This window comes from Lissotriton vulgaris, chromosome 8, assembly GCF_964263255.1.
Source record: "Lissotriton vulgaris chromosome 8, aLisVul1.2, whole genome shotgun sequence".
Lineage (NCBI taxonomy): Eukaryota > Metazoa > Chordata > Amphibia > Caudata > Salamandridae > Lissotriton > Lissotriton vulgaris.
The window spans coordinates 360042591-360070245 of record NC_141696.1 but is presented as its reverse complement, the minus strand read 5'-3'; the positions used below and the strand labels follow the sequence as shown (position 1 = coordinate 360070245).

The 27655-nt window shown below is 47.0% G+C and overlaps 1 protein-coding gene across 4 annotated transcripts in view; it reads left to right on the top strand.

The window, feature by feature from the left end:
- Positions 1 to 27655, top strand: part of USP9X (ubiquitin specific peptidase 9 X-linked) — a 1749911-nt gene that overhangs the window by 268195 nt on the left and 1454061 nt on the right. For all 4 annotated transcript variants that reach the window (XM_086934127.1, XM_086934125.1, XM_086934124.1 and 1 more), the window contains one exon: positions 5304 to 5419. In XM_086934127.1, coding sequence (XP_086790253.1) covers positions 5304 to 5419 — 116 coding nt within the window. The remainder of the gene's footprint in view (positions 1 to 5303; positions 5420 to 27655) is intronic.

Sequence of the window (27655 nt, the reverse complement as noted above, 5' to 3'; positions counted from 1 at the left end):
TCGGCCCTGACGCCGCAAGGTCAAGCGGCCCCGGCGCCTTCGGGCCCGGTGCCGCGGGACACCGCTGGACCTTCCTCGGGCTCTGGATCGTCACCGGTGGACCTTACGACCCATGCCCCCTATGCCCCCCCCCCCCCCGGCGTTGGTCCGTCAGGTGTCGCCTCCGGCGCCGTCCTCGGGCGGCACCGCCCCCGATTCCTCCTTTGCTCTGGTTCCGACTTCGGAGCGGCGCCGCTGGGCGCCGCATCAGACGCCGTTTGGAGATTTCCACTTCTACGAACCGGCCCCATTGATTGACAACCCTGAGTATCAGGAGATGGGTGATGAGGAGGATTGGGAGGGGTCTGAAGACCCTCTGACCAGGGAGTGTCAGTCTCAAGAGGACTGGGCAGGAGACCTTGGGGAGGCCAGTGGCCTGGACACCTCTCCAGACACTGGTTTTGTCTCTCCTCCTACAGTGGCTTCGGAGGAGGGGGCAACCTATAGTGTGGTGTTGACGAGGGCTGCCCAGGCCTTGGGCCTTTAGCTCCCTGTCGCGGCCGTGAGGACTAACCTCCTCACTGAGGTCCTTAAACCGCAGTCAAGCTCGGCCGAGCCTCTGCTGCCCTTTAATGAGGCCTTGACCGACGTTCTTTTGGGCACCTGGTCCAAGCCCGCTACGGGTTCGCCCGTAGATGGGTACGTGGCCAGACGCCACCGCCCGGCCCCGGGCGACCTATGTTTCCTGTCCACCCACCCCACCCCCGAGAGTCTGGTCATCCAGGCCTCCAATTCCCAGACCGCATTCCCGTCGGCTCCGCCGGACAGGGAATCCAAGAGGTATCAGAATTATGGAAAGAAAATATTCTCCTTCCTTAGTTAGGGACTGCGGTCTTCCAACACCGCGTGCCTCTTGGGCCGCTACACCCACTCTCTGTGGGAGACGGTGGCGGAAGTGCTGCCAGCGTGTCCGTTGGAGGTACGGGCCAAACTCGGCCAAGCCCTTGTGGAGGGCCGAGATGCAGCCAAGTATTCTATCCGGTGTGGGCTGGATACCACCGACTCGCTGGGCAGAGCAATGGCAACGACGGTGGCGGTGAGACGCCACGCCTGGCTTCGGTCCGCCAATTTTTCGGCACATGTCCAGAACACTCTGATGGACATGCCGTTCGATGGCCGTCGCCTTTTTAGCGACAAGGCAGACCACGCTCTTGAGCGCTTTAATGACTCCAGGGCTACGGCCAAGTCCTTGGGCCTCTCGGCCCCGCGCCAGCAAACTGCTGCCTTTCACTCCTTTCATGGCCAAGGAAGGGGCGTCCCCACACGTGCCGCCAGCCACTCGCCGCAAACTAACATCCAGCGCGGTGGCGGCCATGGAAACCGCCGTGGAGGCGGTCGGGGACAAAGGCGAGGTCAGTCCACACCTTCCCCCGCAGCATCCGCCTCTAAACCCTCCTAGTCAGTGCTTTTCGGCCCATGTGACGCCAGTGGGGGGCAGGGTTCGCCATCACCACTCTCACTGGCGCACTGTCACTTCGGACAGGTGGGTGCTGCAGATCGTCCGGAGGGGCTACTCCCTCCCCTTCGAGACGACTCCTCAAGCCATGCCACCGTAACACCACCGTGTATCGGGGGATCACTTGCGGCTTCTGCAGGAGGAAGTTCGGCCCTCTTGGCCAAGGGGGCCATCGAGCGCGTTCCTGGGCCAGAAGTAGGACGTGGTTGCTACTCCCACTACTTTCTGGTACCCAAGAAGGGCAAAGAAGGCCTACGCCCTATCTTGGACCTAAGGAACGTCAACGGCTTCCTCTGGAAGGAGAAGTTCAAAATGCTGACTCTGGCTCAGGGCTTAGCTGCCCTGGACCCAGGAGACTGGATGGTAGCGTTGGACTTGCAGGACGCGTATTTCCACATCCCCGTCCTGCCGGCCCACCGGCGTTACCTGCGGTTCACGGTAGGCCACGAGCACTTTCAGTTTACCGTGCTCCCCTTCGGCCTTACCAGCGCCCCACGGGTGTTCACGAAGGTGATGGCGGTGGTCGCAGCTCATCTGCGCCGGTTAGGGTTCTCAGTCTTCCCCTACCTCGACAACTGGTTGTTGAAGGCGGGCTAGACCCAGACAGTCGTCAACCAGCTCCAGACTACGGCAGACCTCTTGCACCAGCTGGGGTTCTCCATCAATGTGCCGAAGTGTCCCTCTCAGAAGCTCCTTTTCATCGGAGCGGTTCTCAAGTCGGCGCAGTTTCGGGTTTACCCACCCGAACAGCGGGTTCGGGATATACAGGCTCTGATTCTAATCTTCCAGCCTTTATCCCGAGTTTCGGTCAGATTGACGCTGCGGCTTCTGGGGCTGATGGCTTCCTGCATCCTCTGGTGCATCACGCCCGGTGGTGGATGCGGGCTCTGCAGTGGTACCTGAAGTTTCAGTGGGCCCAGCATCAGGGCAACCTGTCCGACCATGTCCTGATCTCGGAGGGCACTGCGAGACAGTTGCAGTGGTGGCTCACGGACCGTGATTGGGTCAGCGGCAGATCCTTCTCCCTTCCCCAACCGGAGCACGTAGTTGTGACGGACGCGTCCTTCCAGGGCTGAGGAGGCCACATGGGAGAGGCGGAGATCAGAGGCCTCTGGTCTCCGGTGGAGGCCCGGCTCCATATCAACCTTTTGGAGCTGCGGGCGATTCGTCTAGCACTGAAGGCATTCCTCCCCTCTTTCCGAGGGAGTGTAGTGCAGGTGTTCACAGACAACACCACCGCCATGTGGTACTGCAACAAACAGGGCGGAGTGGGGTCGTGGACCCTCTGTCAGGAGGCTCTGCGCTTCTGGCAATGGCTGGAACATCAGGGCGTGACTCTGGTGGTTCAACACCTGGCCGGTTCTCTGAACACCAGGGCTGACGAACTCAGCCGCCGGTGCATGATGGATCACGAATGTCGTCTGAACTCGGACGTGGCGCAAGGTCTCTTTCTGCAGTGGGGAGAGCCTTGGTTAGATCTATTCGCCACCGAAGAGAACGCGCAATGTCATCAGTTATGCGCGTTGGAATTTCTAAGGCGGCACTCGCTCGGAGACGCTTTTCGTCACGAGTGGAGTTGCGGTCTGTTGTACGCCTTTCCGCCTATACCACTTCTGCCCAGAGTGCCGAAGAAGATCAGTCGCGACCGGGCACAAGTCATCCTTGTGGCTCCGGACTGGGCGCGTAAGTACTGGTATCCCGAGCTACTCAGTATGTCAGTCGATCCCCCGGTTCGTCTGCCTCTTCAGGAGGACCTTCTGTTGCAGCAGCAGGGGACGGTCCTCCACCCGAACCTGTCCAGTCTCCACCTCCATGCTTGGAGTTTGAGCGGCGATAGTTGAGGCCATTTGACTTGCCTCCTGAAGTTTGCAACATCATTCTGGCAGCCAGACGCCCCTCCACAAAGTCGGTATACGCCTGCAGGTGGAACAGATTTGTGGCATGGTGCACAGCAAAGGCTGTGGATCCCCTTAATGCCCCTCTTTCTTCTTTCTCTTGCCCAGCAGGGCGCTGCTCTGGGCACTATCAAGGGCTACCTTTCTGCTCTTTCAGCCCTTCTGAGGCTGCCTGATCAACCTTCTTTGTTCAGGTCCCCTATCGTTAATCGATTCCTGAAAGACATCACACATACGTTCCCTCCTGTTCCCTTCGTGATGCCTCAGTGGGACTTGAACCTGGTTCTTACATTTTTGATGTGCGCTCCCTTTGAGCCACTTCACAACTGCCCTCTTCGCCTTCTCACTTTGAAGACTGCCTTCCTGGTAGCCATCACCTCTGCCAGGATAGTGAGTGAGCTCCAGGCTCTATCCTGTAAGCCTCCTTTCCTTTCAGTCCATCCGGACAAGGTTGTGTTGCGGACAAGGCCCTCCTTCTTGCCCAAGGTAGTCACGGCCTTCCAAATTGGGCAATCTATCACCTTGTCCTCCTTCTTTCCGCCTCCGCATCCCTCGAGAGAGGAAGAGAGACTCCACCGTCTGGACCCAAAATGTGCGCTCCAGTTCTATCTGGACTGCACACGCCAGTTCCGGGTGGATGACCAACTCTTTGTTGGTTACGTGGGCGCTAAGAAGGGGAAAGCGGTGCACAAGTGGACCATCTCGCGGTGTATCATCTTGTGTATCCAGGCCTGTTACTCCTTGGTGAAGAAGGAACCCCCTGTTGGGCTGAGGGCTCATTCCACTCGAGCCACAGCGACTACGACTGCCTTGGGCCGAGGTGTACCCTTGCAGGACATTTGCCAGGCGGCTACTTGGGGCTTGCTGCACATGTTTGCAAGACATTATTGCCTGGACAGCCAAGTCCGGAAGGATGGCTTCTTTGGCCGTTCCGTCCTCCAGGACTTTCTGGTGTGATTATTGGTTCGCAGACCCACCACCGGGGTTGGTATTGCTGGGGTATCTATTCTAAGGTAAGCAATCTATTACTAACGTGTCTCTTTCAGATACACAAGTTACTACTTGTGTAACGATATATCTGTAAGAGACATTAGTTAGTGATAGATTCCTTACCGACCCACCCATCCTCCCCGTTCTGCGAACCGATATCTAGGGTTAAGGTCATCCCCTTTCAGGGCCCTAGTTTAATGGCACCAGTGTAGGTTTTTGGCATAGCTCTGCGTTTCTGGCGCGGAAAAGCTGTGTCTAAGAACTGACGTCAGCACGCGGAGGCGGCGTCTAAGTACTCCGACGACATCATCACGGCGCCGACGACGCACGCGAAGCCGCAGACGATGCCTACAGACGCGCAAGGGTACTGCTACGCAAATGTTTCCGGATCCAGTCTGACGCCTGGGGATATTCTAAGGTAAGGAATCTATCACTAACTAATGTCTCTTACAGATATATCGTTACACAAGTAGTAACTTGTGCTATAGAAATTATGAAATCTGTCCACTCATTTAATTTCCAACAGTTGTCAGTAAAACCCATTTCTGCCTAAAGCTTTTTAAACGTTGGAATGCACCATATCTATCTAGTCTTGGGCTTTAATTTATCAAATATGTGAATTCTTTGTGTTTGTTTGGTTTTACTTTAAGTACACCTAATAAAGTCAACAGGTCTAAAAAAATGTACATCCTAGTGGTCTTGTATTCAAGTAAGTGTTCAAAATCGCCCCAGTATGTCTTAAAGTTTTTTTTTTTTAGTATGGGAGCATTATTAATATATCTCTGGTATTATCTCCAATTATAGAATTTTAAAAAGAGCAAATCGCTCTGCAGTGAGGTTTGTTTGCATCCTCTCTAAACTGATATTTTATAGTTACTGTTGCAAAGCCTGTAAATGTCAGTAAACACAATTTTCTTTTTCAGGGTTGGCTAGTTGATCTGATCAACAAATTTGGCACGTTAAATGGGTTTCAAAGCCTACATGATCGGTTTATGAGTGGATCAGCACTGAATGTTCAAATTATTGCAGCTCTTATAAAGTGAGTTTTTCATTTTGAATATATGTTGTGTTGATGTGCATAAGTTCCAGATGGATCTGTGTTCTGCTTTTACCTAATTACTTGCCACGTTTGCAGTGGTTGATTTTCAAACTCTTTGATCTACTTGATGCCCTTGCAAGACTGTTACCAAGACTACAATAGTTAGTGCATTTATTTTTCGGTTGAAGTTGAAGAAAGTGGGCTCATAAGAGTCGTTTGTGGAGTTTCTAAGCATCATCTACTTATATTGCAATGCTTTTGTTAACAGGTTTGTGCCTTCTATAATGTATCATGCCAACACTTTAAATGTACCTAATAGGGACATTGCTGAAAAAGGACACAAGACATGTTGAAAGGGAATTTGATTACGTATACAAAATGCCCATGGTAAACTTTTTAAAATAAAGAGCAGTATTACAAAACAAGTGCTTTTAATTACTCCATATCGCCCAGAATTTTTAAAACTCGAGCATTGCAAGTACCTACAACCAATATTCAGTAGAGATGAGAAATTGAGATATATTTTCACTGTAATTGCCTTAGTTGAATATAAGTTTTCTAAACACAGGGGCAACCCTAGAGCAAGAGCCAGGGGCTATACTAACAATTGTCCAAACAGTGGCTCTTGGGCAACACTCAAATACCACGTGATTAAAGACTCATAAATATAAGTCATGCAACTAAGAAAAGTTAGAAATGAAGAAGAAAAAGACCTGAAATAAACCTAGAAGAGAACCATGTACAAAATATAAATAGATTTAATCATAAACAAGACATTCTACAACAATTACACTCCTACAAAATATAATACACAGGACATGTAAAAAAATCAAAAACAATGGCAGATGAAAATGCTCCCATAACAATCAACACAGAATATAGTCAAAGCGTTGATGTCCTGTGATTTAGGCCATGTTGGAAGCGTCAACGGCGTTTCAACCCCAGGTGGTTTTCAGGGTCATCAATAGGACTAGAAGCTTCAGGACTGGGAAGCGACCACTTAACAGAATTTCTAAACGAATAAAAACATGTACATGGTATTAATATAGGATAATGTAAATCAAAAATTATTCAGGCCTACACAAACACCGAATGTATGTGCTCAAAAGATAATAAGATTGGTGAACTGATCACAGAAAATTAAAAAGAGGAAAGGAAGCAGAAAAAGCCTTCACCCACCCAAAGAAACAGAGTGTGACAAATTACGTAAAAAAGTGATTTACCAAGAAAAAAGCCTTAACAAGTGAGAGAGAAGCCTTAAAAACTGTTCAGCATAAGACTCCTCCTTGCATCCAGCATGAATACGTTTATTGGTTAAATAAAGGAACCGGAGAGTCAAAAAGAGCTGAAAGAAGAAAGAGTGAAAAAATATTGTAGATTTAAATGAGCAAATCAACCAATCCGAATTTAAGGAGCGGTCCAAGGTAGAGAAGAGGACTCAGACCTGCGAGTACACAAACTTAAACACTAAATGTAGAGTCACCAAATATAGACTTCCAGGGCAAAAAGCCAGTAAAGCGTAAGTCAAATGCAGTGGAATTTCATTGCAACATCCGTTTAAGTGATTTTACTGAAAAAGAAAACAGGATATTAAAATACTAGTAAAACTTGACTAGAACTCGGGGAACATTATTGCAAATACCCGTAAAGCAATCCTTCCCAGACAGATACTTTAAATGCGGGTGAATACCCATAAAAATACAAGCCACCCATAAACCTGATAAAGGACCTCCCAGAAACAGATTTCCATTGGAACATAAATACATGAGAACTAGAACGTACCTGGACAACTCAAACAGAAGCAGAACTTCTGAGCACATCTGCCTGGTTAGTTTGCAAAAAACTTACAGAATTGAATTTTAAATATTTAAAGTAGACCCATGTTGTTGAAACATGCTATCGAAAACAAAGAAGAGTGCAACAATGTTAACCTCACGAAGCAGAAACACCAATTGGCCATGATTTCACACAAGAGAATCACAATGGAGGACCTTTCTGTAATAAAATTAAATGGAGGTTTTGTGAAATCCCACCAGTGTAGAAAACTGGAACTCAACTTCTTGAAGGTGCTGGAGCTAAAAGCAAAGGTCATATTGGGAATCATGGTGCTGTGTTCCACTATAGAGAGTTTGCTATCTACCAACATAAGGACTGTAACTTGGGCAACATCAAGAATCTGGTAAGAAAATGGGTCTAATTTCCCAGCATGTTAACATTGTCATGCAACTTTGCAATGATGTAAATGTCAACAGTGGAGAGCAACTGAATGACTACTATTCACTGGCATTCAGGAAACATCGACCCTGCTGACTTTTTTGATTTAGATTCTCCTTGGATAGGCTGACTTGTAGGTTTAGTTTATGAACTAATAATCGCTGCTCAGCCCTCATACACTCTAGTGTACCATACAGCTCATTGAAATATACAATAAGCTTTTTCCAGCAGACCTCTGAGACACCAAAATTCCATGCTCATTACTTTTTAAACATTATACCGCCACCATTCAGAAACTGAGCAGAAAACAATAATCATAACTTACAATCACAAGATGAGCATTTTAATGGAAACCCTGGATTTACTAGTTGTAGCTCCATGATGGAGATAACAGTTCTACAAGATGTAACATGGCACGTCTTTCAACCTCACTGCATATATGTATTTGTCTATTTTGAAAATTCTAGGGCCTTCTGTGCAGTTCTGCATAGTAGAATTTTCTTAAAGTTTTAAGTAGCCTTGCCCCGGTGTGAGATAAAAAAAATGGTGTTTTAATTAATTAAATAATTTTTTTTATCATTGTATTCACTCTAAAAACTGGCTTTCTAATACAGATATAATGTAAGCCTACCAAAGACTAGGGTTTCTGTACTTTGATTGTTCTACTTCAAAACCAAAATTGCTGCATATGAACCTATTTGGTCCCAAAATAAAAACAATAAGATACTGAGTGTAACACAGCCAGAGAGGCCACAGCAATAAAAAGCTAAAATTTGCACAGCTCCTTTACGGAGTCAGGAGCTTACATATTTCATACATTTTTCTAGAGCGGAGATCTGGATCATTACCCTTTTGATCATATGTTTTGAAACAATTTTGTGACTAAAGTAGAGCATTTTTCAGTAGTTTTTCCTTCAGGGACAGCAGGACTAGGTATTCCCTTTTTCCGAGGTGTCCTAGATGAGACCGATGTAAGGCTACAAATTACACCATGAGGTGCGTGATTTTTAGCACTCCAGCACCCATTCTGTGAAGGATTGCGATTTATGTAAACTGATGACCAGAAGAAATCTCAAGGACTAAGTATAATTCCAACTGAGGTGAAGGTAAGAAGCCTTGAAGAGACTGAGACATGGCAAAGCAGTGGCAGGGTGGGCTAGAGTGACCAGGCATGGGGCTCTTACAACTGCAGATAAGCAGTCCATCTTCAGAGATCGTATAATGGGAGATCCAGAGATAGACAAATGTTTTAAAAAAAAAGTTACAGGTTTGACATTGATGACCTCACTTTGAATAAAGGGTACAAATGATTGATCATCAGAGATCGAAACGTTGCAGAAAACACTTTTGATGTCACGATTTGTGGTTGGGCCATTCAAATGCAACTCCTACATCTGATGCACCTTTGTCATTGACACATCTAACTCAGATTATGCATTTCTATCCAAGTCTTCTAATTATCAGCCTCAGTAAAAATCATGCCAGATTAGCAGACTAACTGCTGCAGGCTCTGCTTCAGTAATTTGAGAATTCTAGACAACACTAATAACTTGGTTTACGGTACCCTCAGGAGACATGCTGTGCTTCTAGTTCTGCATCATTGGGTTTTTCATCTAAATCATAAATACAGAGTATGCCTGCCTGCATGTGGGGATCCTGGAACATACTGCAATTCAAAATGTTAGAATATGCACACCCAAAGTAACATGGCATTTTCAAATGCTAGTACAGTCTTCACAGCTCTTACATACTATTTTTTCAAAATCCTCATTTTAATACATAAGGAATTATTAATAGACTTTAAGGCCTGCTGTGCAGAGACCTCAAAGTCATAAGCATAGAAGAACGAAAGGGAAACCTGGCCATACAGGCAGAATGTAAAGCAAAGGTTAAAACATGCACTGTTCATTTAATGAGTTTGCAGATTCCATATCCCAACATGTGTACCGGCATTTGCCTAACAACTTCAGTTCTTTTTAAGGAGCTTGTGGAAACTTAGAATTAACTAAGGCTGATTTGGCCATTAAAATGGAGAAACTGGGTAGGAAGTGGAGCATAAATAACTTAATTGAAGCTCTCTGTGTTGCAGAACTAGGATTAGTAAGTAACAATCCTTCTGTATCGTGGATTGTCATTGATAGTCATGAAAGTTGAATAACAAGCTCCTGTAAAAAATTAAAAACAAGAAAAAAAGTAGTCTCTAAATTTAAACTGCCAGAAAATTAAAGTTCTTTGAAGCAAACACCTTAACTAAAGACATTTCTCTTAGTAGTCAGATCCACTACTTTGCCCACACTGGAGTTTTAGTCTAAAGAGTGATTTGGGATAGATACTTCTAACCTCACAAGGCACAATAATATTTGCATTTTAGAAAACCTGATCATGCACAAACTAAACCTGAAGTCTTCTCTGCATTCTTCACCAGGAATGTGTGCATATATAACTCCATTCCTGCCCTTTAAACCTGGTGCATCTGCTAAAGTGATCCTACCCCACATTTCTGATTTCATAGACTGAAATACTGTACTCCAGGTGAACAGAATAGATGAGACATTGGAAATAAAATGTGCAAAGATTATGAGGTTACTGGATTTTACTCTGGCAGCGCTGCAACAGTGCTGCACATTCGAAGTACTAAAGCATGAGTTTCCGAAAAGGGAAATTAAATGTATGATGATTTTTCAGCCGTGCCCCAGAGTAGTAGTGGTTGGGGGGGAACATTGGATTTTTTGTTATTGAAGGTAGCATAAAAATGATTGGTAGAGTGGACAGTAATGCTCAGGAGGAGAGAAAGAGGCAAATGATCCGTAGAAGAGCACTGAGGAGAGAGGACTGGAAGGAGAGAATCCCTCTGCCTCGTTTGTGGATACTGTTTTTGAGGGTGACAAGTTCAGATGACCTGGGCCTTTATGAGCAAGTGCAGAGGTAACCAACACAGACTTGGGTCCAAGGAGAAGGCCAAATAGGTACGACAAAGACTCCTTCGCTTCATGAAACAAGCATCCAACATGAAGTAAAAACAAGCATTTGCAATGCAATAGGTCTCGCATTAGGAAAGTTTGAACTATTGGTATTGTATATGACACATTTTTTATTTATGTGCCGGTTTTGAAAATAGCAAAAAATATTGCAAAATTAATAGCTTTGTCATTTACAATGCCAATAGTTATAACTTTCGCAAATATGACACCTATAGCATTTGTAATGCAATATGTGTTTTATTTATGTGACTTAGATGTATTGATATTACAAATAACAATGGCTTTTCATTTTTTTTAATAATTAATACTTAAAAAGTTATTGTAATTTATAATGGCAATAGCTTAACGTTTTGTAAATAACTTTTGTGAAGATTATGTTCAGTGTATTTTATTGTGACGAAAATCCAAGAACAGAAGTGAAATATTAACTTCTTTTTGTGACATTCGTAATAAAGCTTGAAACATTGATAGAACATATTTGAACCAGTTGTTGTTGAATGGTTGCAAAGACTGATGCTGTGGTGGCGCTGAGTGATGTTGTGGTGGCAACACGTAATGCTGTGGCGTTCAGTGATGCTGTGGTACTGTATAGTGATGTTGTGGTGCCCCTGAGTGGTGCTGAGTGATGCTGTGGTGATGTGTTAGATAGATAGAGTGAGTGCGCTAGATAGATAGTGAGGGCGATAGCTATATAGAGTGAGGGCGATAGATAAATAGAGTGAGGGCGATAGATAAATAGAGTGAGGGCGATGGATAAATAGAGTGAGGGCGATGGATAAATAGAGTGAGGGCGATGGATAAATAGAGCGAGGGCGATGGATAAATAGAGCGAGGGCGATGGATAAATAGAGTGAGGGCGATGGATAAATAGAGTGAGGGCGATGGATAAATAGAGTGAGGGCGATGGATAAATAGAGTGAGGGCGATGGATAAATAGAGTGAGGGCGATGGATAAATAGAGTGAGGGCGATGGATAAATAGAGTGAGGGCGATGGATAAATAGAGTGAGGGCGATGGATAAATAGAGTGAGGGCGATGGATAAATAGAGTGAGGGCGATGGATAAATAGAGTGAGGGCGATGGATAAATAGAGTGAGGGCGATGGATAAATAGAGTGAGGGCGATGGATAAATAGAGTGAGGGCGATGGATAAATAGAGTGAGGGCGATGGATAAATAGAGTGAGGGCGATGGATAAATAGAGTGAGGGCGATGGATAAATAGAGTGAGGGCGATGGATAAATAGAGTGAGGGCGATGGATAAATAGAGTGAGGGCGATGGATAAATAGAGTGAGGGCGATGGATAGATTGATAGAGCGAGGGGCGATAGATAGATTGATAGAGCGAGGGGCGATAGATAGATTGATAGAGCGAGGGGCGATGGATAGATTGATAGAGCGAGGGGCGATGGATAGATTGATAGAGCGAGGGGCGATGGATAGATTGATAGAGCGAGGGGCGATGGATAGATTGATAGAGCGAGGGGCGATAGATAGATTGATAGAGCGAGGGGCGATAGATAGATTGATAGAGCGAGGGGCGATAGATAGATTGATAGAGCGAGGGGCGATAGATAGATTGATAGAGCGAGGGGCGATAGATAGATTGATAGAGCGAGGGGCGATAGATAGATTGATAGAGCGAGGGGCGATAGATAGATTGATAGAGCGAGGGGCGATAGATAGATTGATAGAGCGAGGGGCGATAGATAGATTGATAGAGCGAGGGGCGATAGATAGATTGATAGAGCGAGGGGCGATAGAGTAATTATGTAGCGTGTACTTATGTGGCACTGAGTGGTATTTGGGGTGTATGTTGCATTGAGCACAGTGTAAATATGTAGCATATAATTATGTGGCACTGAGTGGTATTTGGAGTGTATGTTGTACTCAGTAGAGTGTAATTGTGTGGCGTGTAATTATGTGGCACTGAGTGTTATTGTTTGGAGTGTATGTCGGATTGTAATTATGTAGCATATAATTATGAGGCACTGAGTGGTATTGTGTGGAGTGTATGTTGCATTGAGTAGAGTGTAATTATGTAGTGTGTAATTATGTGGCACCGAATGGTATTTGGAGTGTATGTTGCATTGAGTGCAGTGTAATTATGTGGTGTGTAATAACATGGCACTGCGTGGTATTGTCTGGAGTGTATGTTGTATTCAGTAGTGTGTAATTATGTGGTGTGAATTATGTGGCACTGAGAGCTATTTGGAGTGTATGTTGCATTGAGTGCAGTGCAATTATGTGGCGTATTAGCACTAGGGGTCCATGCAGAGCCCTGCCCCTGTTAATGACAGGAAGAAAGGAGCCTGCTGGCAGTGTAATTACATGAAGGGCACCCGGCTACAAACACTCCTACTGGAATAGTCACAGACCACAACATGTAATTGGCAAAACTAAAGAGTCTCTTTTGAAAAGTGTAACTTACACTTTCCTAATGCGAGTCCTATTGGCTATGTCAATGCTTGTTGGTAGCAAGCAAGGACAGAGCTGTTGTGGCGCTGAGTGATGCTGTTGTGGTGCTGAGTGGTGATGTTGTTGGGCTGAGTGATGTGGTGGTGTCCCACAGTGATGTGGTAGTGTCCCTGAGTGATGTGGTGGTGTCCCTGAGTGATGTGGTGGTGTCCCTGAGTGATGTGGTGGTGTCCCTGAGTGATGTGGTGGTGTCCCTGAGTGATGTGGTGGTGTCCCTGAGTGATGCCCCTGAGTGATGTGGGGGTGTCCCTGAGTGATGTGGGGGTGTCCCTGAGTGATGTGGCGGTATCCCTGAGTGATGTGGTGGTGTTCCCGACTGATGTGGTGGTGTCCCCGACTGATGTGGCGGTGTCCCCGACTGATGTGGCGGTGTCCCCGACTGATGTGGCGGTGTCCCCGACTGATGTGGCGGTGTCCCCGACTGATGTGGCGGTGTCCCCGACTGATGTGGCGGTGTCCCCGACTGATGTGGCGGTGTCCCCGACTGATGTGGCGGTGTCCCCGACTGATGTGGCGGTGTCCCCGAGTGATGTGGCGGTGCTCCTGAGTGATGTGGCGGTGCCCCTGAGTGATGTGGTGGTGCCCCTGAGTGACGTGGTGGTGTCGTGAAGGCCATAACATAATTCCTTCGAAGTTAATACAATCTAAATACATGGGTATTATGCTATATGCAGACAGACATTGGAAGAAGATACATGACGGTAACATGACAGTTGTAGCTCCGATTCTGGAACGCATTGTTTCATTATTTTGAAAAGGTGGCAGCGCCCTTATATTTACTTGACTGAATACAATCAAAACAAAGTGTAGGTAAAATAGCCTCGCTCCACCCCGTTCCATGCCTCTAAATTATCCTGAAGATATTAGTTAACAGATTGTAAGGCCTGCGCGACTGAATGAGACGTTTAGAACAACTGCTGCTTAAATAGAGAATGCTGTGCAAAATATTCTCTTTATAATAACATCCAACTCCTTAAGACACGCGTTTTCATCTTTGCAGTGGGTAGTTTTGCACCAGCAGCATTCAGAGTGTTATCAGCAAGCCATATACTTATGTTGACTTCTGCCCTTGATTTTAGTGACAGTCAGATGGAGCAGCTGATAGCTTCACATTCCCTTCACCCCCACCCCAGAGATGAAGGCTGGCTGCAGTTTTATGGCAGGCTGCCCTTCCTGTCAGAGTGGGGTGTGGAGGCCATATACGCAGCTTGGAGGCGCGCCTGCCTCCGGTGGAGTTGCGGTACATTGATGTGATGTTGAAGGGAATAAAAAGCATCTTGCTGCCAGGCTTTAAATGGATCCTAAAATGCAATCTTGTGGATGTCAGTGGTCACGTTTGAATATTTGCTCCAGCATTTTGTGTTGAAGGAGTAACATTTATTGCGAGTTCACAAAGGGGCACAATCCAGCAAACTGGATCAGGGAGGTGGGAGAAAGGACAAGAAGGGTATGACGTTTAGTTGTGTGAAGCCTAGGCTCCTCTGAGAGATCCCCAAGAGCTGCGCGTCGAAGAAGCTCTGTCAGCGGCTTATAGATGAAACAGACCTTACTTCCTGACACATCTGCGTGATAAAAAGACATTGCCACGGTATTTAAAACGAAATTTCTCCTCCTTGTTCCTACAACTCTAGCAGGACACTCTTTTGTTTGTGGTGGGAAAGGTATTTCATCCATGGAAGGTATCACTAAAAAGTACTGTATTTATTTTGACATAGGAAAATTACACCCGTCTGACATGATTACAAAGCCACAAAAAAAATTAAAACACACAAAAGTAAACTCAAACCAAATAAAATAAGCAACAAGCATTTGCCACGTGTCTCAGTTAAAACATCAAAGCGGCCGCAAAAGTGAAAGTGATCGCGATTGCGATCAAGCACGGCAAGTGGGTTGCGCAGACGCACACTGTGAGGAACGGGTAGGCACAGAGGGGCCACATGGACACGAGGAGCCGGATAGCGTGAGGCGCACAGGACATATTGAAAGGCAGTGTGAGGCGCTGGGGACATATGGCACTGTGAGGAGCCTGGGAGACAAGCGTAGACAGTACATAGCCCCTCTATAACATAACGCAAGGGCCCAGAAAACGAACTACAACCTCTGGCACTATTCATAGCCGCTCAAGGCATTTGACTTAATAGTAAGCCGCAGGTACAAATAACCAATGCTGGTGCCTCCAACACGCATTAACACGTGTGCCAAGGCACCTTTTATCGCAGCTGCAAAATGAAACAGCTGCCTCACAATTAGGGGGGAAAAGTGATACAGATAAAGTATACGCGAAATGCCCTGTATTGCTCCAGAAACTGCCAAGCTTTAAACTAAGGAAAAAGCACCAGTTCACGAATAACCTATGCTGGCGCATCAAACACGCATTAACACGTGGGCCTGGGAAAAATCCATTGCAACTACAAAGGAAACAGCTGCCTTACAACTATTGTGCTAAGTCATAAATAATCCAGCTACAAAGCACATGGCCAGGAATATCACAATAACACAGGTAATATGCAAACAGATTACCAGTGACTACGGCCACTTTCAAAGCATTGTCCTGCTGCAGGGCACTGCAACCGTCAGAATCACAAAGGTGTTCACACCACAAGGTACAAAGGTGCGCAGTATTGCAGCTTTACAGACGGGGCCTCTGCAACCTCTAACGTGGCAAGGCTATGTTAATCCCTGCTACAAGGGATCAAGAATGAATAGCATTAATCTTACACGTATAAATACAGGGGCTGGGGCTACACGTGGACAAGTATATACAGCCATGCACCTTTCACTTTATAAAGGTTAAACTAATAAAGGGCAGAGTAAAAGGAAATAATGCGGGGTTGCATTTGTATGCACCCAGGAGATATACAGTCAGCCCTTATCAGACAGGGAGGGGGTGGGCAGGCTGATTAGCTGCGGAGCGGATCCCCTTGAAGAAGCTCACGGCCTCAAAGGCCGTGAAAATTAAAGCAATTAGGGGGGAAGTGGGAGGGAGGCTGATAGGCAGAAAGCTCGGGCAGATGTCAGATTAGAGGGAGGGGGTGGGCTGCCTGCAACTCGAGCGACCATATGGAGAGGGAGGGGGGTGGGCTGCCTGCTGGGAGAAGCTTGTGTGAGGTAGGCTGGGCTGCCTTTGAGAGCTCGTGCACGAGAAGCTTGTGGATTCTCGTGAACTGTTGAAAATCCGCCGCTTGAGGAGACCCTTTTGAGAGCCTTGGGTTAGCTTTCTGGTTTGACGGCAATAGGTCTCTCTACAAGACCTAATTAGCTATTGGAACATGAAGGGATTCCCTGATTGCCCTCCCCCACCCCCCTTGTGCTTTTTTCTTGGACTGGGAAATACTAAATGATGATGGGTTGGTGGCAGACTCTTCTGTGCCCAGAAGACACCCTAGGAAAGTGGTGAACATGGCACTGGTTTAAAGTTATATATATTTCAGTAAGGTGACATTCACCTTGCACATTGGGGGACAGTACATTTATTTGCCCATATCACTGCATTGATGGTGACTTATGTAACATTATGCAACAAATATTTGCATGCTATATGTTGGAAAGGTATAACGTAGCTGGCATATGATGAATAATTTATAACACAACCATAAAGTATTACAGGTAAAACGAATGGAATTAAGGAACAGTAGTGTTTAAAGCACATATGCGATACAAACATATGTAGTGTTACTACCCGAAACCCACTAAGTTATCAATAGGTGTGGTTCAAAAAGCATACTAAATATAATTTACTGGCCCAAGCAGGATAAGCACATCCGGTTTGAGAGAGGAGGTGATTTTTCTTAAGAACTCAACCTAGTTTATTGTCGAAGATACGTAGACTAATCCAGACGGTTATTCTGTATCAATGGTGGGTACTTAGTGCAAAAAAAAGTGCTTTCATTTTGCTTTATTAACTCCGCATCCTTCAGGCGATAATACTTGAATGTCCCAGTAAGCTACTGCTCCGATTTCAGGAGGTGGTGTTTGTTCTTGGGTGGTACTTGAGCTTAATGTTGGCCTTTCAGTTGGATTGAATGTCTAGTCTAAAAAGAGCATGGTAGGGATGAGTGAGATACAGAGTTTTATCCTGATTCCAATCAAGAAGTCTGAGTTTTCTTTTTATTCAGGTTCTCATGTGAAATTTACAAGGCTAGATAACTAGTTTACCCCATCAGAAAACTACTTGCCTTGAAAAAGAATCCACTTGTCCCATTGGTATCATGCATTAAGGTAACAGATTATGGCAGCATTCTCATTATATCAGAGTCCGGATAGCATCATCTCTGATTATTCCATGGCTCATATTATGTCAGGTTTTGGGTTCTGTGAAGGCTCGGATGATTCTGGACTGTCAAGTCAACAGGGCTGTTTGTCACATAATTGAAAATGCACAGCCTCTATCTATGCAGAGCCTCAATTCATAAAATAACTTTGTTGATACTAGTTTTCTGAACAAAGTAGGGCTCTGTATATGCCAGCACGTTATTGATGCCAAAATACTGTTTATAGCAGAGCTCAGGATATATCATTACTTGAACTGCACCGTTGTTCTTTCTTACTTTAATTTCTGAGGAAGTGTCTTGTTAGTTGTCGTGGCAAATGTACTTTTAAGAATTTTCCATTTCAACAAAATGTTACTGTAAATCCTCTCAATATTAAAGAAGATTTCTCCAGTCTGACTTTAGGGACCTCCCAAAAAGGGTGCGTAGAGAAGGTTGTTTCTCATTGGAGGAGGAGGGCAATATTTTCTTTCTTGGATAAAAAGAAGTTTAAATAAATGACTGTTCGAGGCATATGAGCTGCAGATCGTAAACTTAGCAATAGATCGCCACCTGGTGTTGGGCTCGGATGATTGCAGGTTGTTGTCTTCTTGGAAGAAGTCTTTGTAGTCACGAGATAGGTGACTCCTCCCTTGGACAATACTGCGCATGGTCATCGACTCCATCCTCAGATTGTTTTTTTCCGCCACTGGGTTCGGATGAAAGTTTTCTGCTCCGGCTAGAAAAGACTTTTTCAGCAACTTCGAAGCGTGAAACTTTATAAAAACAATTTTCGACATCGAATAGACTTTTCGACATCACCAGCTACTTTCTGGTGTGTTGACGCGGGCCGCTGGGCCTATCGGCGCCGTACGGCCTCATGGAAAGAACTTCATTCAAGAGATGCCCGGTGTGTCGAGCAAAATTCCCTCATAGCGACCATCACGATGTTTGCAACCTCTGTCTATCGCCGGAACACGACGAGTCGACCTGCACAGCCTGTGCCTCCTTCTGATCGAAAAAGACCATTCGGGATTGGAGGGCCCGTCGACACGAGATGAGGCGATCAGCGCCAGCACCGGAGGCCATCTTTGAGGGGGAGATCGTCGGAGAGGACGACTCCGGAGAAGAAGACCCACTCGAAGATATCTCAGAGGACGAGGCTCCACTCGTCGCCGAGGAAGGCTCAACTGAAATCCAGATCATATCGGGGGCAGAGGACTCAGATGATTAGATTCCATCTCGACAACCCATGAGTACCCCTGCCCAACATACACTACCCAAGACAAAGGCAGCGGTCTGCACTCCGCCCATGGGGCCCAGTCGAGACCGAAATTTACCCTCAGACATCCCGCCTTCGGGCTCGGCTCCGAGGAAAAAGACTACGCCTTCCGGTGCTTTGGCACCGAAAAAGCCACATGTGCCAATTCCACCTCCTCCATTGGCACAGAAACATCCTTCGACACCGAAGTACTCTTCGACACCGAAGCCAAAACACCCTTCGGTGCCCAAAGACAAAGAGCCTTCGGCACCTGAACCATCGGTGCCAAAGCCAAAGGCTGTACCGGATTCGAAAACTTCGACTCCGAAACCTTCCGGTCCCAAAAATAAGGATGGAAAGACAGATTCCGGTGCTGCAGGCCCAACGAAACCTGTCTCCACCCCGAAATCGGTACAGAGACTCCAAGGCCTGATACAGACACGCCTAAACCCTCTGACAAGCCTACCAAGCCAAAACCACCTTCGGCACCGAAGATTTTGCCACAGGACTCAATAACTCCTCCTAAAGCAAAAAACACTAAACAACCTCTACCGGCACCGAAAAAATCGACGCTGAAGAAGTAGTACATGAGGAAGAACTGTTTAGACCAGATCCTAAACAGAAAAAGGTCTATATTAATCCAAAGACTGGACCTGTGGAAGCAATTCCTCACAAGAAAAGACCAGCAGACACACCACTTCCACCTGTGGTTCCTGCCAAGAAGAAGGATGGTGTAACTTCTCCAATGCACCCTTACTCTCCTTCACCTTCTTCCTCTCCTATCCCTCCTTATATTGAACCTATAACTTCTCCTGTTCAATCTCCTGCATCATCACACCACACTGACGAGGAGTATGATCTAGGTGGGGGGAATGACGTACCAGAGCCACATGCATACCCTTTAGATGAGGATGTCAATCCAGAATATCCTAAGGATGACGACATATACAGTTTTTTACCACATAATGTCAGACATTCCTGATCCTCAGTACTACCCAACAAAACCTCCCCCTCCAGAAGATAGTATTGGGTTTAATCCTCTTTTAAATAGAGCTGCCATTTACCATGGGGTCTCAATGCACTCTGATGCCATTGAGAAAGATGTTTTACTAGACACATTTGAGCAGTCACAAAGGGCTACACAAATACTACCTATGATCAAAGGAGTCATTAAACATGCTCCAGACAGATTTAAAGACCCAAAGATGTAGGGTGTTAAACCCCAGAATAGAGAGAGTATAGACCAGCACCATCTGATCCAATCTATATTAAGGGACATCTGCCACTAGACTTTTTGGTAGTGTCTGATGCACGTAAAAGAGCCAATTCCCAGACCTCTGGTGATACGCCCCCGCCTGACAAAAAATCTAAAATCATTGATGCGTCAGGGAAACTGATTGCTGCGCAGGCCACAAATATATGGCGCATAGCAAACACACAGCCTTACTCTCACGTTATAATAGGGCTCACTACGATCAGCTAGAAAAACTAATGGAGCACCTCCCAGATCAATATAAGGATCAGGCAGCAGAGCTCTTACAAAAAGGCAAATTAATATCCAATGCCTCAATTAAATGTGCACTAGGTGTAGCTGACATAGCATCCAGAGCAGTCAATACTAGTGTCATACTGAGACGACGTGTGGTTACGCATTTCAGGTTTTAAACAAGAAGTACAGACTACCATCTTGAACCAGCCCTTCAATCAGAACCAGTTGTTCGGGCCGGAAGTAGACACCACACTAGAAAAGATGAAGAAAGACACGGACACAGCTAAGTCTTTGGGTGCATTACAATCCACGCAGATTAGAAGTTCTTTTCGCCGCTCCATTTATCGAGGAGGCTCCAAGCAGACCGGCGCAGATACAACATCATCCTTTAAGACGCACACACAGACCTCCTCTAACAAAGGCTATTTTAGAGGTGGATACAGAGACAACAATAATAAAGGAAGAGGTAGAGGTAATAACAACAACCGCTCCTCTTCCACTCCCAAACAGTGACTTCCCTCTGCCTCTCCTACAGAATTCCACTCCTGTGGGGGGCAGATTATCACAGTTCCTACCTGTCTGGAATTCCATCACAACAGACAAGCGGGTAAGACAGATTATCCAACATGGCTACTGCCTAGAACTCCCAGCAACCCCACCAAATATACCACCCAGGCAGCGTCCAATGTCCACAGAACACATTACTCTGCTTCAACAGGAAGTTCTAGCACTTCTACAAAAGGATGCTATTCAAGTAGTTCCTTTAGAGGAAAGGGGAACAGCAGTTTACTCCCTGTACTTCCTAATTCCCAAGAAGGACGGGACATTAAGACCAATTCTTAATCTCAGGCCCCTCAACCATTACACACAATCAGACCATTTTCACATGATCACTTTACAACAAGTACTCCCACTATTACAACAGGGAGACTTTCTTACAACACTAGACCTAAAGGACGCCTATTTTCATGTTCCTATACATCCTGCGCACAGGAAGTATCTAAGGTTTGTCATACAAGGACAGCACTATCAGTTCAAAGTCCTTCCATTCGGGGTCACAACAGCACCACGAGTGTTTACAAAGTGCTTAGCAGTAGTAGCAGCACATCTCAGAAGACAACAGATGCAGGTCTTCCCTTACCTAGACGATTGGTTCATAAAAGCAAAATCCTTCAACCAGTGTGTACAACACACAAAACAATTTAAACATTGCACCACTTGGGGTTTACAATAAACTACACCAAGTCGCACCTAGAGCCTTCGCACGTTCATCAATATCTAGGAGCTACCATAGACACATCTACACCTCTAGCGTATCCCAGTCAAACCAGGATACAGAGCATTCAGACCTTAGTCTCCCTTTTTCAACATCAGCACTCTCTCCAAGCCAGAGTGTTCATGAGATTAATAGGCATGATGGCGTCTTGCATCTTCATAGTTCCTCACGTAAGACAGCAAATGCGCCCATTGCAAGAATGTCTAACACAACAGTGGAATCAGGCTCAAGGTCAGCTCACAGACCTGGTGTTTGTAGACAGCCGTACATATCGCTCTCTGCAATGGTGGAACACCAAAAACTTGACAGGGGGACGGCCTTTCCTAGATCCTGTTCCACAGATACTGCTCACAACAGATGCATCCCTCACAGGATGGGGAACCCATCTCTTGCATTATACCACACAAGGCCAATGGAACAATCAACAAAGACAGTTCCAAATCAACCATCTAGAGCTGCTAGCAATTTTCCTAGCACTCAAAACGTTTCAGGTATAAGTACGAAACAAAGCTGGTATAAGTACGAAACAAAGCTGCCCTAATATGGACAGACAATATGACAGCCATGTATTATATACAAAAACAGGGGGGCACACACTCTCTGCAACTGTCCCAGGTTGCACAGAACATTTGTAGATGGGCCATTCCTCAAAACATACACCTGACAGTAGAACACCTTCCAGGAATTCACAATCCGATAGCAGATCTGTTGAGTCTTCAGTCACAACAGATTCACGAATGGGAGATACACACACAAGTTCTTCAACCATTCTTCCAAATGTGGGGGCATCCACAGATAGATCTGTTTGCCACCCACCAGAATGCAAGAGGCCCAACCTTCGCCGCCAGGTTTCCACACCCACGGTCGGAGGGGAATGCGATATGGATGAATTAGCCAGGCAGATTTGCGTACGCTTTTCCGCCTCTCCCACTCATTTCACTAGTAGTACGCAAGCTCAGTCAACAGTCTCTCAAACTAATACTAGTGGCTCCCACATGGGCACGTCAGCCGTGGTTCACAACACTACTAGATCTCTCACTGGTTCCACATCAGAAATTACGGCTCACGCCATCCCTGTTAACACAGAACCATGGAGAAATAAGACACCCAGAACCAACTGAATTTGGCGATCTGGCTCCTGAAGTCTTAGAGTTCGGTTACTTAAACCTACCACCAGACTGTATGAACATAATTAAAGAAGCTAGAAGACCCACTACCAGAGCATGTTAAGCGGCTAAGTGGAAAAGATTTGCAATATATTGTAACAATAATCATATTGATCCACTGGATGTTTCCATCAAAATATTATTTGCTACCTTCTACACCTACAAAGGTCCAATTTGACTTATTCTTCCATACGCCTGCATCTAGCAGCAATTGCAGCCTATTTACAAAATAGGCAACAGCTATCTCTCTTTAGAGTACCTAAGATAAAAGCATTTATGGAAGGATTAAAACGGATAATCCCACCTAGGTTACCGCCTGCTCCAGTATGGAGCCTAAATGTGGTCCTTACAAGACTTCTGGGACCCCCTTTTGAGCCTTTACATAAGTGTGAATTGCAATTCCTAACATGGAAAACTGCTTTCCTTGTTGCCATCACCTCTCTCAGAAGAGTTTGTGAAATATAAGCGTTAACAATAGAAGAACCATTTTTTCAGATACATCCTAACAAAGTGGTTCTTAGGCCCAATCCTAAATTCCTACCAAAAGTTATTACTCCTTTTCACCTTAACCAATCAGTAGAGCTACCAGTGTTTATTCAAAAACCGGACTCTGTTGCAGAAAGGGCTTTACACACCTTAGATGTTAGAAGAGCTCTGTTATACTAGACAGACAGGACTAAATCCTTCAGAAAGACAAAACAACTATCTGTATCCTTCTCTCCACCACACAAGGGCAATCCCATCTCTAATGGAGGAATTGCCAGATGGATTGTAAAGTGTATTCGAATATGCTATCAAAAAGCTAAACGTACACGAACGGTTTCTCCTAGAGCGCACTCCACTCGCAAACTTGGAGCCTCTATGGCTTTCTTAGGAAATATACCACTAGAGGACATATGCAAAGCAGCAACATGGTCTACAATACACACCTTCACTAAACACTATTGTGTTGATGTGCAAGCAAAACAGCAAGCTGCAGTAGGCCAAGCTGTCCTTTAAACACTATTTCAGTATGCTGCAACTGATACAAGCGACCACCGCTAGGGGAGACACTGCTGCACAATCGATGCGAAGTGTACGATCTGCAGCTCGTATGCCTCAAATGGAAAATGCTACTTACCAGTATGCATCTGTTCTTGGCATGTAGAGCTGCAGAATCGTACACACCCTCCCGCCTCCCCGGTACTTGTATCCGTTGCAGTACTCATCTTACTTGGATGAACACGTATGGATATCCATTCTCTTTACTTCTACTAACTCCTTTATTTACCATCATGGCGAAAAAACAATCTAAGGATGGAGTCGATGACCATGCGCAGTATTGTCCAAGGGAGGAGTCACCTATTTCGTGACTACAAAGACTTCTTCCAAGAAGACGACAACCAGCAATCATCCGAGCCCAACACCAGGTGGCGATCTATTGCTAAGTGTACGATTCTGCAGCTCTACATGCCAAGAACAGATGCATACTGGTAAGTAGCATTTTCCATCTGGAACATCATTCTTCAATTAACTTTAGAAGCATCATAGTTTTTAACTTTTGTATTATTGGCTCTTTCTTTTTCAATCTCTTTTTATACATATAAAGCATATTCTAATTGTAATGATTTTAAATAATCAAACAATAGAAGTATGCACTGTAAAGAATTGCATTCTACAGCTAAAGAGCCTCATCAACTATGGTGTCTTTGGGGCATCCTCGCTTGAACATTTCCAAGCTCAGCCGCATACGTCGATCAAAGTGCAAGAGGAGTTGACCTCTGGATCCTACTATCTAGAAGGGAGCTACAGTGAATTCAAAAAGTAGATCCTATCGTCAGTGGACTGAATATTGTAGAGGACTGCAAACAAGCAGCATTCTTTCGATATCTAGAAAGAATATGTTAAACACATTGTTTTCAAATGCTTGTGTGAAATGCTGATTACCATTTGTTAGCTTGATTCAGGCCTGTTGTGTTGGAATAGTCTTTGAAGTGAGATAGGTGACTCCTCCCCTGGACTAGAGTGCGCATGGGCATCTTCTCCATTGTCAGATTGTTTTTCTCCGCCATTGGGTTCGGATGCACTTAGACAACTTCAACTTCAGGACCAAAGTTTTCCAAATTTCTAAGGCCAAAAACCTTATACTTTCGACGGTATTGTTTCCGCTCGGTATCCCTCGACTCGACAACTCTTTCCATCTATCTCTGGTAGTCGACACGAGCCGTTGGGCCTTTACGACGCCACGTGGGCCTCCTGCCGATGGAAAGGACCCCGTTCAAAAGATGGAATGGAATGGAATGAGGATTTGTAAAGCGCGTTGGCTACCCAGGGGCGTCCCAGCGCTGTAGGGAGCTTGAACCATCATGCCACGACCGTAGCCGGCAAATGCTTCGGCATAATCAAATCCCTGAGAAAGTTCTTCGACTTTCTCCCCCTAGACTCTACAAAAACGGTAACTGTAGCCCTCATTCTCTCGCGCGTGGACTACTGCAACGGCCTCCTGGCAGGTACCAAGAAGTCCACCCTCTCCAAACTCCAAAGTGTTTTACACACTGCCGCCCGCCTTGTCCTAAAATTACCTCGGAAATCCTCAATCTCCGCAGCCCTAAATTCCTTACATTGGCTTCCCCTGCACAAGAGAATACTCTTCAATATCCTCACCGTTGCCTTTCGAGCCTTTAACAAAACAGGTCCCATCTATCTTACCAGACGCTTCCCACACTACAACCCGAGTCGTTCCCTTCGATCTTCCCAAGAAAATTTCATGACCTCCACCAAGTTCAACCTGAAGTCTAAAGGCGGAAAAACCCTAAGCACCCTGGCTATCAAAGCCTGGAACAGCATGCCCAGACACCGAAGACTTCAGACACTTGAGAAGCCTTTTAGAAAACTTCTCAAAACATGGATTTTCAATCTTCCCGACGATTGGACCAAAGCTTCCATCTAGCCTCCCCCCTACCACTCTGCGACCTGGATTCAAGGACTTTCAGCGCCATGATGCTCCTTCCGGAGCGAACGCTGCGCTCTATAAATACCCCTCCAAATATCCAAATATCCAAACTGATCCGGAGAGGTGGAAAGGGAGAGGTGGAGTGAGGTTTTAAACCGAAGTTTTGCTGAATAGCCAGGTTTTTAGAATTTTCCGGAAGGTGAGGAGGTTGGGCTCAGATCTGAAATGGAGAGGGAGGGAGTTCCAGATCCTGGCTAGGTTGTAGGAGAGCGAACGACCACCACATCTGGTGCCCAAAATGTCAGTCCAAGTTTCCACATAGCGACAAGCATACAGTATGCAACAGGTGCCTATCTCCGGAGCACAACGAAGAAAACTGTCCAGCTTGTGCTCAGTTCCGGTCGAAGAAAACTATCCGGAACTGAAGAGCTGCTCGACAAAAGATGCAGCGACAGGCACCTGAACTGGAAAACATTTTCGACGACTAACATGAACTCCGAGAGGCAGCGGACACCGACCTAGAACTAGTCACAGTAGAAGACCAGTCGGACTCCGATGACAACATCCCACCGGGGCAAACCGTGAGTACCAAAGCCCCTGCCCTGCCTCAACCTCCAGACAAGGCTTCGGTCAAAGCATCGCCTAAAAACCTTAGCCGTGACGAAACACCGCTTCAGAAGCCCCGCCTTCCGGCTCGCCTCCGAAGACAATACCCAAGCCTTCCGGTACCCTGGGACCGAGCAAAACACTTACCAAAAAGGCTATCAACTCAAAAACGGGCGCAGAGCCGAGAACGGGCGCCGACATTAAAAAAGTCGTCGATGGGGGCGTGGCCAAGATGGCGGCAGCGTAGGACGTCTTTCTCGGTCCCTCCGCTGCCGCTTCTACAAAGCTTTGAATCAGCCCTGCAGGGGACCTTGCTGCTGTCTCCAAAACACCACCGGCAGCCTAAGTGATGATCCGGCAGCCGCGGGTGCGGTTCCTGGCGCTCCAGCCCCGGAGAGGCGGACGCGGCGCTGGGTGGCGGTGGAGCCGGCGCGGCGCCTGGAGGCCGTGGTTCGCGCGCCCGGCGCGCCATCCACTGGGGGCCCCGGCTCAGCGGCCTGCACTGGTGTCGCATCGCGCGGACCGCCATTGCTGTGGTGCCGCACCGCAACGGAGGTTCATCGGAGCCCGCCAGAGACACCCGCCGAGGTACTCCGCGCTGCAGCTGGTGGGGCGGAACCGGCGCGGAGAGGGCGTTTGTGTGCCTGAGGGCCCGGCCAGAGTGGAGAGGCCCACGTGGCACCGTCCTGCATCCCCTCCCCCCTCCCGCCCAGGACGGCGGTGGAAGGCACCCGACGGAGACACCCAGCAGGGGGGCACAGCGCTGGACCCGGTGAGACAGAAGCGGCCCTGAGGGGGCATTGGCGTGCCTGGGTCCTGGCCGGTGAGGAGAGGCCCGCGTGGCGCCGTCCAGCATCCCCTCCCCCCTGGGCCGGCGGTGGTGAGCGCCTGACGAGGACACCCAGCGTGGTGCACCGTGCTGCACCCGGTGAAGCAGAGCCAGCACTGTGGGGACACTCGTGTGCTTGGGCCCTGACCGGGGAGAAGAGGCCCGCGTGGCGCCATTCTGCAGCCCCTCCCCCCTCCCGCCTGGGCCGGCGGTGGAAGAGGCGCAAACACAGCATGTGGGGGCAGTAGTCCCTCCCCTCACCTCCGGCTCCATCAGCCTGATCAGAGCCTCCGGGTGGTGAGCCCTTACCGAGGACAGCGGAATTGACGCTCGCTGGCCCCTGGACTGCACTGTTGCCCGGGCGCACTACGCTTGCGGAACCTGCTACCCGCCCGGCGACTGCACGGAGGCGCGCTTTTGGCGTCTGGGGGCCCACCGCCGCCATGACGGCCAACAGAACCAAAAAGGACAAGTAGAGGGAGAAAGCCCTGAAGGAGGCCTCGCTGAAAAGCTCTCCACTGCGGTCGTCGACGGCGCCTGACAAAGCAGCGGCGCCGGAGGAGGGTGAGGCGCCGGCCACCAAGGCCTTTATGCGTGACCTCTTTGCGGCCATCAAGGAGGACATACAGGAACTCCGGGCGCAGCTAGCCTCAGACCTCCGGGAGGTACGCCGAGATGTCGACGCCATCGGGGAGAGGGTAGCGACCCTCGAGGAGCACGACGTGGACACGGCGGGGGACATACATAGGCTCCAGCAG